Raw genomic sequence first — 12,847 nt, 5'->3', positions numbered from 1 at the left:
CTTGTTATGGTTCCTTCCATGACACCTGTCACCTGTCTTGGCACTGGGAGGTGTGTCCTTCAACATGCATATGTCACGGTAGTGAACTTAGAGGTTGGCTGACATCACTCTGGCAGCCTTGATTTGTAGACCAGATCAAACTGAATGCAGCCAGTTTTGTCAGCCCGCCTGGGGGGGGACCTTGTGACCGTCACATGCCTTGTCTTCAAGATAAACAAGATTAGAGTAAAGAAAAACTCCTGTGTCCCTTAGGCCTCACTCAGGGTAACAAATTGTATTAGTTACAGTCTCTGTTGCTGTTACAAAGTACCAGAGGAATTTTTTTTTAAAAAAAGATTTATTTTGTTTATGAGTACACTGTAGCTGTTTTCAGACACACCAGAAGAGGGAATCAGACCCCATTACAGATGGTTGTGAGCCACCATGTGATTGCTGGGAATTGAACTCAGGACTCTGGAAGAGCAGTCAGTGCTCTTAAGCATTGAGCCCTCTCCCCAGCCCTGTACCAAGGTATTTAACTTACAGGAAGAAGGGTTTGTTTCGGCTCATAGTTGAGGGTGCAGTCTGTCAGGGAAGGAAGGCATGGTGGGTAACAGGTAGCTGGTTACGCTGCATTCACAGTCTGGAAGCAGAGACAGACAGATGGAGGTATCTGGCTTGCTTCCTCCATTTTATGCAGTCTAGGACCCCATCCATGGAACGGCAACACCTACACTTAGAGCAGCTTTTCCCACATCAATTAACTCAATCTAGAAACTTCTTCACAGATACACCTGAGCTTTATCTTCTAGATAACTATAGATCTTACCTTGTTAGGTGGGTTTCCTCATTGCCTGGTCAGAGATCTACCCTACCTGTTTATACCCCAACTCTGCCATGCGTAACTTTAAGGCCATTAGACCTTTCCCAGTGAATGAGCCCAAAGGGCTGATGACACATAGCCCTAAGAACAGAGCCAAGCAGGAGTACCATCAGCTGGCCAGACTGGATTAAAAACCCCATTATTGTTTAGTAGGCCCTCTCAACCACCTTTCAGATCTCCATCACAGTTTGATATGGGGCCAGGTTGCCTTTTCTAAAAGCCCATGGGATTATATGGCATTCATGTTTTAAAAAAAAGACAAAACAAAGCCCCCCCCCCAACTAGGTATGTTAAGCAACTGTCAGAGTTGTGGGGCAACATTATTTAATCTTGAGTAAGAGGAGTCATTGCTTAATACCTCATAAAGTATATTTACACCAAAGAGCAAATTGCTTGTTTGTTTTAAATTGGCTTTTGAGACAGAGTTTCATGTAGTTAGGGTTGGCCTCAAACTCTATAGAGTGAAGATAACCTGGCCTTTCCTCCCAAGTGCTGGGATTGCAAGTGTGCACCACAGAGCCTGACTGTGAAGTTAGATCTTTGTCAGAGGGATAATTGAATGTGTATAAAAATAACAGGTATGTTCTCAGGCTGGAGGAAGAGCTGCTAGGGAGCCCCATGGAACTGATGACCCATAGTGGACCCTTCCTTAAAGCCCATCTCACAAGCTACCTTCTGCTCTGAGTCCGAGTGAAGTCAGACAGTGTTCACCCAACATTCATGTCCAGGGCATGACAGAAGAGTGTTCTAGGAAGACTCAGGTTGTCAAGCTTAGCCAAAGATCACATGTATGACCCAAAATAACAAGCAGTGCTTTTATATTTTGTTTCCACTTACCAGGCCGTACAGCAGCTGGAACAGAAGAAATTCCAACAAGGGATTGCTCCATCAGGGCCGGCAGGAGAGCTGAAGTTTGAGCCACGTATGTAATGTTGTTCCTTTGTTTGTTTAGGGAAATAAACCTTTATAAATTGATACCCATTTTCATTTCGAATACAATCTATCTTCACATGATTAAAATTCATGTTATAGTCTATATATTTGAGGAAGTAGAGAAATTTACATTTAAGAAAATTGAAATGTTCTCCAAAAATTTCATGGGCGAACATTTTCAAATGCCACATAATTACATAGCTATTATTATGGTGCAGTGATTTATTTCAAGATTTATAATTTTTTATGATCATTTATATTGATCTTACTAGGGAACATGTTTATAATTTATATTCTTTGATGAGATAGTCGTACTTTTAAAGAGTAAAATAATGTATTTGTAAGTAAGAGAACATTTGGAATAAAGGAAGATATGTTTAAAATGCAAGCATACTTCTTTTGAACAGACACATAAAAGTCCTGATGTCTGCCAGAACTTGGAAGAAAACCGTTGACTCAACATCTGTTTCATCTTTCAACATCCCTTCTTTTCTCTTCACTCAATAAATACTTTAAAAGCACATTTGGAATAAAGGAAGAGACTTTTAAGTGAGAACACAAGTTTTTATTTTTTGACACAGGTATTTAAGGATTGAAATCTCCCAGAACAGGACAAAACCAAACCCAGCCATTCCTCCCACTGTTCTTCATTTTTTTTGTAAGTGGCCCAAGGGCCACATCCCATAATTTCACAACACAGTCATTGGCTAGGTCAAAGGCTCTGCCAGTGGCTTGAGGTAATCTGCTGTCACTCTGAGGATGGTTTCCTTTCATGGGTGCTTATTTCCTATCTTAGCAAATCTGTCTTTGATATACATGGTAATTCTGAAAAGCTACCCCTCCCCACAGTGTTTCTGTGACTTTGGACTATTTGTAGCACCCTTCTCTCTAGAGGGCTTCAGTGGAGTGGCCTCTGCCACATCGTTTGCTTCATTCTCGCTTTCTACTCCTCCATGTTTTATAAAACCAGTGACAACGATATAAACTAACAGGAAGTCTCCCTCTTGCTAAGGAAATCCAAGAGTTGTGCAAAAGTCTCTGCTCTTCTACTCTGCTGTCCTCAGTGTATGATTTTATCCTCTGGCTATCCTGGCAGTGAGGAAGGACAGGGAAAAGGACGTGAGGAATATTCTAGAAGAACTCAGCAGAATTTGAATTTGTATCTCCTATATTTTGACTGTCCGCAAATGTTCAGGGACGTACCTGAATGGACATTCAGAGGATGTCCTCCTATGTGGCTGGCAGCTTTAGTCCATGTCCTACCACTGCAGGTCACATGGCTGCTCCTCGATGCCCTGCAAGCTGAATGCCCCACAAGAACAGTGACCAGCCTCAACTTAGGGAATGCTTGGAGAACACTTTCTTAAATCAACCTCATTCCACTTTGCTCCTCATTTAAATTTCTTTCTTTGCTCCCCTGAGTCAGAAAACTCTCACTTCTCCCACTCCAAGGAGAAGCTCACCCATCATCACTGCACATGAGCCCAAGATCATGCTATTATTGTTCTGGTGTCTTCTCCTTCAGGTTAGACCATGGCTCCTTGTGTTTTCTGCCCCAAGAACACCACATAAAGGATGCCCTAGCCAGGGAAACTGCAGAAGACAGGCAGCTTAGAGGAAGGCTGGGAGGTAGCTTATGGGAACAGCACTTGCCTACCATGAGCAATACTATTACCAACCTCCAGAACTATAAGAAAGTTAGGAGGAGGAGAAAGGGGAGGAGGATGGATAGGAAGAGGAAGAAGAGGAGGGAGAGAAGCAATCAGAAACAGGACAGCTGATCTTTATCACTTAAAAGATCCCATCTGGCAAGAACAGTGGCCTCTCTGCTGACCGGTGTGATTATCCCTTTGCTTACCCCTCAGGCAGTCCCTGGTTGGCAGTTCTGAGAGTAGCCTCTTTGACCCAGTGTCCTCAGAGGCCTAGGTTCTGTCCTATAATTATTGTCCACGAATGTTTGGGAACATACCTGAATGGACTTTGGGAAGGGTGTTCTACTTGTCTGGCAGCCTTAGCCCATGTTCTACTGCTGTAGGCTTCAGGCTCAAGGCTTGGTTTAGCCAATAGCTGTGGCATTGCCAGGTTGGATCATGTTTTGCTTTGTTTTGTTTTTGCCAACAAGTTCAAGTCTTAGCAGGTATCTTGGTATCATCATCATCATCATCATCATCATCATCATCATCATCATCATCATCATCATCAATATTTTGAGACAGGCTGCCTGGGAACTCACTGCAGCTCTTAGAACTGAACTCATGGCAGCTCTCCTGCCTTAGCCTTCCAAGGTTGGGATTGCAGATGTAAGCCCGGACACTTGGTTCAAAGTATGACTCCAACATGGTTTAAATATGGGTTCGTTTTGTTTCTCCCGATTTTCTGATGGTGAGGACTGAATTGAGCTGTCTGCATGGTAGGTGAGCAGTCCACCGCTGGGTGACAGCCTCAGTGGACAGTTTTGGAGAAAGACTCTCATCATTTGTCTGCTGGCCTCTGTCCTCTCTCTTTCTCTGGGGTCTAACCTCAAGGCGCATCTTGGAGGCTCTTTTAGCTCATAGGTTTGGAAGGGATGACGAGAGCTTTCACTGGATCTTTTCCCTGAGATGATTACTATCACAGGGAAAATTCCTTTTTTTTTTTAAGATTTAGTTATTTTTATTTTATGGGTATGGATGTTCTACCTGCATATATATCTGTGCATTATGTGTGTGCCTGGTGTTCAGCGAGGTCAGAAGAGAACATGAGATCCCTGGGGTTGGAGTGACAGATGACTGTGAGTCCCCATGTGGGTGCTGAGGATTAAAACCCAGTCTTCTCAAAGACCACTAAGTGCTCTTAACTGCTGAGCCATCTCCCCAGCCCAGTACAGAAAATCCTTCAGGGAGAGATCTTGGAAAGGTTGAGGAAGCATCAGTTCCCAGAGCCTGTGCTTACTCCCAATTCCGTTGGGAAGAGGACATCTGTAGTTGGCTTTCAGTTCTTTGAGGATTTGGGCATTTCTCAGTCTATGCCATTGCTACTCTTTGTAACCCAGCCTGAGTCACATTTCCATTGTGACTTTGCTAAAAAGGTAGGAAGGAGTGAGCAGCTAGCACTCTGGAGTCCTGCTATCATGTTCTCTGGTACTGAGAGGTAGGTCTCATTGCATCCTTTCTCCTCAACCATGCCAGCCCTTTTCCTCTTTTTTGTGGTGGTGGGACTTAAACCTACACATGACCTTGCACCCGCTGAGCATGTGCCCTTCATGGGTGTGGTAGTGAATGCCCAGCATCCTAGCACTGGGAAGGCTGAGGCAGAAGAACTGCCACGAGTTTGAACTATATGACAAGTCCTCATCTCGAAAGAAAGAAAAAAAAAGAAAGAAAGACAGAAAGAAAGAAAAAAAGAAAGAAAAAAGAAAAGAAAAAGACATGCTATGCCCTGAGCTACATCAGCCCCATGCCAGCCTGTGTCCAGTACCCCTGTACTAGCCATAAATCCTTTCTGAGTCACAATTCTTGGTTGTAGGTGATGAGATAGTCTGAAAGAATTTTTTTCTCATTCTTTAAAATAGAAGGGGATTAAAGAGTATAGATAGCTCATAGAATCTTCGGGAGGCTTTGAGATTTTTTTTTTTCCCTCAAGAAATAGATCTAGGGCTTAGGATGGAGTTCAACATGCAGGAAGCCCTAGGTTTGATCCCCCAAACTACATAAATTGGGTATGGTGACACATACCTGTGATACCAGATCTTCAGATGTGTAGGCAGGACGATCAGAAGTTCAGGGTTATCTTCGGGTACATGGGGAGTTCAAGGGCAGCTACATGAGACCCTGTCCCAAAAAGAAGAGCCAAACAGCTCCAAGGTGCTACGTCACAAGAGTAGACTGTGGACAGTGAGCTGCTGCTGTGGGAATAACCAACAAGCAGGAAGCTGCCCCCTGGGCCAGGAAACCCGAATACTTGCCAGCTCCAGAACCTCACCAGCTCTGCCAGGTGCTATGGCCACGGAAATGAAGGACTCACTTCCTGTTTCCATAGCCACATAACTCCAGTAGAGTCGCAGGTATGTATGCCTGATTAACTAAAGGATTGCTATCCGGAGCCCTCACTATACTGGAGGGTGGGAATGCTGGTGTTCCCTTTCTTACTTCTGTGTTACAGGAACGTGTGCTAAATGATGGTTTAACCTTCTTGCCTGTTGGAGGACTTTGTGTCCCTAAACTATCCATACATTCTAGCACTTCAGAATTTCACACCAAGTTCATTCTGCTGCTATTTTGTTTCTTTGATTTTGAGACAGGAACTCACTGTGTAGCCCTGACAGGCCTGAAACTTGCTATGTAGGCCAGGCTGGTCTTGAACTTAAAAGAGGTCCAACTACCTCTGCCTCCGAGACCAAATTAATCTTTAATTGATTAACAAGTCCTAATATGTTTTTCATCAAACACACTGTGTTCTCTTCTTGATGAGTGCTTATTGGCAGAACAGAAAAGAAAAAATTAAGAAATGCTATTTTCAGTAAGGTGTGCATTGGGTTTCTTCTGCAAAGGCTGTGGGTGGATAATCATATAGGAAGATATTGTGGGGTAGTACAATCCCCAGATGCCCAGCCTAGTAGCTGACATCTGTTATCACAGCACTTCCTAGCTCTGAGGCAGAAGGATAGGCCTCTGTGCTCAGGTTAAGGTCATATTTGAAGAAGGAGAGACTGTGGCCACATCTTGGCCATGCTTAGCTTAAGTGAGCATAAGTATATAGGAGCAGACAAGGCAGCTCAGTGGTTATAAGTGTTTACCACCAAGCCTGATGACCCTAGTTTGATCCCTAGGACCTATGTGATGTTGGAAGAAGAGAACTGATTCCTCTGACTTTCACACACTCATTCCTGCCCACACACCATAAAGGAATGTTTGTGTGGTTTTGTTTTTGTTTGAGGCAGTGTCTCATTGTATAACCCTGGCTAACAAGAAACCAGGCTGGCCTTAGAGATCTATTTGCCTCTGTCTCCAGAGAGATGGAATTAGAGGGCACCACCTTGCTCACCAATAAGTATAATTCAAAATAAACAAAGCAAAATAACGAATACAAACACTTCTGAGCATGCTTAACTGATGCCATAAAAAGATGGCGGGCAGCAGACTAGGGGGATGCCTCAGTAGGTTTGGCTGCACAGACATGAGGACCTGATTTAAACCCCAGTGTCCATGTAAAAAGTGAGACAGTCTGCATGTCTGTGGCATGAGTGCATGCCTGCAACCTCACCATTGGGTGTTGAGGAAGGGTGGACCCTAAGAGCTCACTGGTGGGCCAGACTAGCTTCTGATTTGGTGAGAGATCCTGTCTTACAGGAGTAAGGCAGACAGCAATAAAGAAAGACTCCTGCTATCTTGCTCTGACCTGCACATGCAGGTGCACCAGCACACCTTCATGAATATACCACACATACCACGCACACACGCAAACCGATAAAGCAAAACTCCTCAAAGATGGGAGGGAGGAATTATTCTAGACATGTTCAGTTTCTTTTTCCCAAAAATGTTTAGCCAAAACCAAAGAAAAGGATACTTGAAGATATGTTAACATAGGAATTCCCCTCTAAGAGCATGCACCTGGCCAGGCTAATACTTTTAAAAATAATCCCTGCATAATCCTATACATATTTGGTTTCTTTTAAAATAACAAATGTTTGTGTTATTACGTAGTTTACATGCCAGTTTCAACCAAAACCCTGGGTTTTTCTCTTCTTACTTTGTGTTGTTCTAGTATGTATGACACAACAGAAGTTACCTCTTCTCATAGCTATACACTTCGATTCTCATGTGATTCATCAGAAACTTAAATAGCTCAGCTTTCCAGCATCAACATTATGGCTCTCCTGTTTGATTACTCCTCTATCTGTCTGTGCTGTGGTTCTTTTCTGTTTCTACACCACACGAAGATTCTTAGGCAAAGCAGGCTGTACATGCTGCTGCCCTTGGAGCCCCAGGTTGAGAACTGTGCGGCTTGCTGTGCCTGGTTATATTACTAAGAACATGGCTGCATATCAGCCATGGGCTTGGGACAAGACCTATGTTCCATTCTGAGATGGCTGTTCTGTTGTCCAGGTTGCATGATCTGCTGCCAAATCACTAAGAACCCAAAATGGCTCGGGGGTAAAGTACTTGCCAGGAAAGCCCAAGGATCTGAGCTCAAATCTCTAACACCCACGTAAAAGCAGCCATACCAGCACACATCTGAAACCCAGCACCAGGGCGGAGAGAGTAGCACAGACAGGTAGATCCCAACAGTTCCCTGGTCAGTCAATGTGAAATGCTTCAGAGCTGTGGGCCTGGGTAGAACGGTGTAAGTCTTGAGCTGGAGGAACTTGGCAGGGCATCTCACAGAGGTCTGGCAGCTTGGTGGGAGCTGCTCACTCTTTGTAACCCACATTTCCTGCATGTGAAGATAACTGGCCATCCTCAGATTATGAGATCCAACTCAAGGATAAACAATCACCCTTCCTTGGCCCTCACGCAGGAATGCCCATGACCTCTGGATAAATCTAGAACTTTCCAATTCAAACTGAAAAAAAAAAAAAGAAAAAAAAGAAAAAGAAAACAAAGGTGCTACACAGAAACCAAGACCGAGTAGAGCACAGTCTAGTTTAATCTAGTTTATATTGTAGAATGAGAGGACACAGATTCAAAGAACCATGACTCTAAACGATGCATGGGAGTGTGCAGAAGAATGATTCTGGAAAACCCCAGAGTGACTTGGACTTTCCCTCCTGCTCCTTCAGACTGGGATGCTCTTTGGTCCAGTTATCCTTGGGATGCTTTGATGCTCTGTGAGTGTTCCCAGGTGTGTGCTTCAGGCCCCACTGTACAACTGTGGCTCTGGGTGCTTTCTTTGGGGACTCTGCATCCCAGAAAGCCACTCAGGCTGAGGTCTGCTTGTCTATAAACACCTCTTCTCATTCTTTTTGATTGTGACCATCTCTCAGCATAATTTTTGTCTGGTTTAACCCCCTTACTTCTGTTGCTTGGTCATTTAAATCTGTGATGCCTTTGAGCTTTGGTAGCTGTTAGGCCCAGATCTCAAGATCCCCACAAACCACCAGAGACTGCCAGGAGTCCAACTCGTATGCAAAAGAAAAGAATCTTTGTTCAAACGCAAGCTCAGAATTTCTAACCTCCCCAGCACAGTGGAAGGTGTGGAAGGTGTGGAAGGTGTGGAAGGTGTGGAAGGTGTGGAAGGTGTGGAAGGTGTGGAAGGTGTGGAAGGTGTGGAAGGTGTGGAAAGTGTGGAAGGTGCAGAAGATGCGGAAGGTGCTGAGCTGGTACAAGCCTTGCCTATTTATCTTGACTGCAGTGTGAGCAACTTTCCAACTTGGCAATTACACGATTGGTTGGCATTTGCTTGGTGCACTTCTATTGGCTAGTCAGGATTTCAGCTTGGTATGAGCAATGGTTGCTAGCTTAATCAATCTACTTTAAAACGTTTTTTTTCCCCTTAAGTACTGATTGGTTGTTACTAGGAGTGGAGTGAGTGGCTATTTGCCCAGGGGAATTGTGATTGTTGCCAGGGTGACATGGTTCTTGGAACAGCCTGGAGTTTTTCTAGTAGCTTAGTTTATTCAGAAGGCAAGTTAATTATAAAATGGAGTCTGAAAACAAAATAGAGTTTGTAATGTTAAGCTGGGCCATTCTAGTAGCCACTTTGGATCTGTTTTTAGGCTTCTGTGGCCCAAGTCTACAGTTGCCTGGATGGACTGCTCACATTTTTTTCTTAAATTACAATCTCAAAATTAAATATAGTAATTTAGAGGTGGTGAATGCCTTTAGTCCCAGCACTTGGGATTTGGGAAGTGGAGGCAGGAGGACCAAGAGTTCAGTATCAGGATGGACAATAAGAGACTTCTTCTCCACCGGAAGAGAAACCCAAAACATTTACTGGATGGAGAGGTTAGCATGATAATTAATTAAATTAATTTAGTTAGTGAAAGGGAGATGGAAAGTATCTATTTTTTTATTTTCTTTAGAGTGAGATTTTGGTGCGTGCATATATTTTAATCCCTGTCTTGCAGCTGTGCTGGTCAATCAAGACACTGTCAAGAAGCCAGAGTGAGAGGCGAACCCCTTCATGTTTGTGAGACTCTCATCCCCAAGGTTCTACAAGACAAGTCAACCCTCAGCCTGAACTGCCTCGGCGGAATACCTTTTAGACGTCCAGGCCTTCCTTGACCTTCCAACTCCTCTTACCCCTCTGCTGTCTGAGTGCCGGAGCAGTGGGCATATACTACCATGCCCAGCTACAAACTTGGGATTTTAAAAAACTTATTAGTACCTGTTGAGACTGAAGTCTAAAGTGTAATAAAAAGGGTGTTTGTGTTGTCGTTTCTGAGGGTGTCACAGTGGGAAGACAACTTAGAAGTGCGGCATTTAGAAACAGCTGATCTTTTTTGAAATGGGATCTTATGTTATGGAATTTGCCCTGTGGTCCTGGCTGGCCTAGAGCTCTTGGTAATCATTCTATGACTCCCTAGAGCTGGGCTTACAGAAATCATCCATGGTTAGCTTTCCTACCTATCTTAAAGCTTACTTCCTAATTAAGTAGTTAGCTATAGATTCATAACTACTTCTCAGAGAATCGTGGAACTGAGGCAGAACAAGCAGCAGCGATTACTGACTGCCGATCTGAGAAATGCGCGCTTAAGCCTTCAGAACTGTCGGCCTGCTTAATGAGCGAGTGGCACTAAACCAACGAAACTTTCAATTAAAAAATGTAGAGCCTTTCAAACATTGTTTATTGGACTATACATAAACTTGTAGCATTTCATGATGACATGTTTATGGGTCTTAGTGGCAGGTATTTCACTGTAGAGTTTAGTGAAGGTGCTGTCTGACGGGAGTCCTGTACTTGCTGATGAGAAACGCTTTGGAGCAGCTTGGGCGTCGGCTGCCATGACTACACTACTGCCTCTGCTCATCTCTCTGGTTACCTTCTCTGTAGCATGGCTGTCAGATCGAGCTTTGTTTTACTGGTAATTTTTTTTCCCCGCTAACACTTGAACCTAGGATCTGGTACACACAATACAAGTGCTTTGCTTTGCTATATCCTCCCCTCCCTACCCCCCTGCCCCTCTCTCTCTTCTCATTTTGGTTTTTTAAAGATAGGGTTTCTCTTTGTAGCTCTGGCTGTTCTGAAACTCTCTCTGTATTGGCCTCGAACTCAGAGATCTGCCTGCCTTTGCCTCTTGAGTGCTGGGATTAAAGGTGTGCACACCATTGTTTACTCCCCCAATACCCTCTCTCCTTCCCTCCCCCTCTCTCTCTTTTAATATTTCTTAGGACTGTAAAACTTTATTTTTGAGTATCTTCATGACCAATTAAAAGTCTTGAGAAGTCCTTGATCTCTAGGATTCGCAGGATTCACACTTTGATCCCAAAGTGTCCATAAATACGGACAGAGTACCAGGCTTCTCTTTGTAAAAGATCTCATTGAAAATGGTAACTGATGATGGCCACAGGCATTGGTCTCACTCCTCAGAGTCAGGGACATCCTCCTGCATCTCAGTGTCAGGGCTGTGAGGTTACCCCCTCATTCAGAATGTATAGCTTAATTCCTACACTGAACAGGAAGGTTTATGGTCCAGCCTCAGTAAACCGTCTCTAGGTAACACTCAGGTTTAGGTGCCCGGGAACACTTCTGTCCCACCTTCCTACAGTGTCACCTGGCCTCTCTCCTTTGTCACATAGTTAATGGAAAAGCTTCTTTGAATGTAACATGGTACTGAGATGCAGCCAGCGAGATCTAACTACACTGTACCTTCAGCTAGAGTGCATTCACAAATTCTGAGGCCACAGGAGTCTGAATACAAAGGAACTCCACACTGTCTTGTGCGTGAAGGAGATGGGACATGAGTATCCGACATGGGAGATGAACATCCCAGGAAAGCGCTTCTCAACCTTCCCAATGCTGTGACCTTTAATACAGTTCCTTATGTTGTGGTGACCCCCAATCATAAAATTATTTTGTTGCTGCTTCCTAACTAATTTTGCTGTCATGAAACATGATGGAAATATATGATATGCAACCTGTGAAAAGATCATTCAACCGCCAAGGGGTTGAACACTCAGGCTGAGAACCACTGTCCTAGGAAGCGCTCCTTGGCCTGAGCTTGCAGCGTATCCCCCATGGGTGCTCTTCCCACTCTGACATGGAACCATACAGTTTGTAGACATATCAGCAAGACCATAAATTGACAAAAAGCACGCGGAGCCCTCCTAACTCTAGGATACTTCACTGGAGCTGTACATCTCCTTAACCCAGGGGTTCATGGAAATAGGAAGTCCTAATCCTTGTCTGTATAAATTCATCAAGCTAAGTAAGGGATTGGCCAGAGCTCTAGCCTTGGTTTATGACTTGTAGCAAGCAACTAATTTGGCTTTTGCTATGCAAATTTGATTGTCTACTTTTATCTTTACTAATAATGATATTTTCTAAACCTTATCATATTCATTAATAGAAACATATCAAGGTGTTAAAATACTTATTACAGGTCTCATAATTTTGCTATTCTATGGAGTTTTCATAAGTAGTGATTTGTCATTTATTTAGTTTCAAAATTATGGCTTTCAAATGATTTGAAAATGAAAGAGGAAAAAGATCCATGTAGTCCTCTTTTCCGTCTCCCATGAAGCATTGTGTTTGATGTCATTTTTTTTAAACCTTGTCTGTTTCAGTGGTGTCAGAGCGTATGTTATAAAGGTAAATCCATCTCCTCACCAGAGATTCTCCCATGTGGGATGAGAAAAATGTAAACAATCTCATTCTTCCTCTTACAGATTTTGTACCATGTTGCTGTGTCTTCTTTATGGTCCACTCTGACTCTATGGACTTCACACTCGGGTTTGCTTTTCCCTTTTATCTCTTCTGCTTGGTGTTTCTATGGCCAAATACTTCTTTGTTTAGAGCAGCAAACCATCAGTTCATTTGTTTGTCTTGAGACAGGGTCACCTGATCTGAACTTGCAGGAATAGGGGTCCCCAAAGGCAAGGTGTTAAGTCAGAGGACTGGTGATGAGAAAGAGAA

The 12,847-nt window shown here is 43.6% G+C and overlaps 1 protein-coding gene and 1 long non-coding RNA gene across 2 annotated transcripts in view; both read left to right on the top strand.

Annotated features, from left to right (window-relative positions):
* Nucleotides 1-1,792, top strand: part of Nucb2 (nucleobindin 2) — a 36,202-nt gene extending 34,410 nt beyond the window's left edge. Inside the window, exon 13 of the mRNA XM_032892827.1 lies at nt 1,703-1,792. Within this exon, the coding sequence (XP_032748718.1) occupies nt 1,703-1,792 (90 nt within the window). The remainder of the gene's footprint in view (nt 1-1,702) is intronic.
* Nucleotides 1,793-5,502: 3,710 nt separating this feature from the next.
* On the top strand, nt 5,503-10,148 carry LOC116891619. Its single transcript, XR_004386852.1, has 2 exons — nt 5,503-5,837; nt 9,840-10,148. It is a non-coding gene; the product is annotated as an uncharacterized LOC116891619 (long non-coding RNA).
* The last annotated feature ends 2,699 nt before the right edge of the window (nt 10,149-12,847 follow it).

The sequence above is a fragment of the Rattus rattus genome, chromosome 2 (genome assembly GCF_011064425.1).
Source record: "Rattus rattus isolate New Zealand chromosome 2, Rrattus_CSIRO_v1, whole genome shotgun sequence".
Taxonomy (NCBI): domain Eukaryota; kingdom Metazoa; phylum Chordata; class Mammalia; order Rodentia; family Muridae; genus Rattus; species Rattus rattus.
The sequence above is the reverse complement of the archived record's forward strand: the minus strand, read 5'-3'. Positions and strand labels throughout refer to the sequence as shown.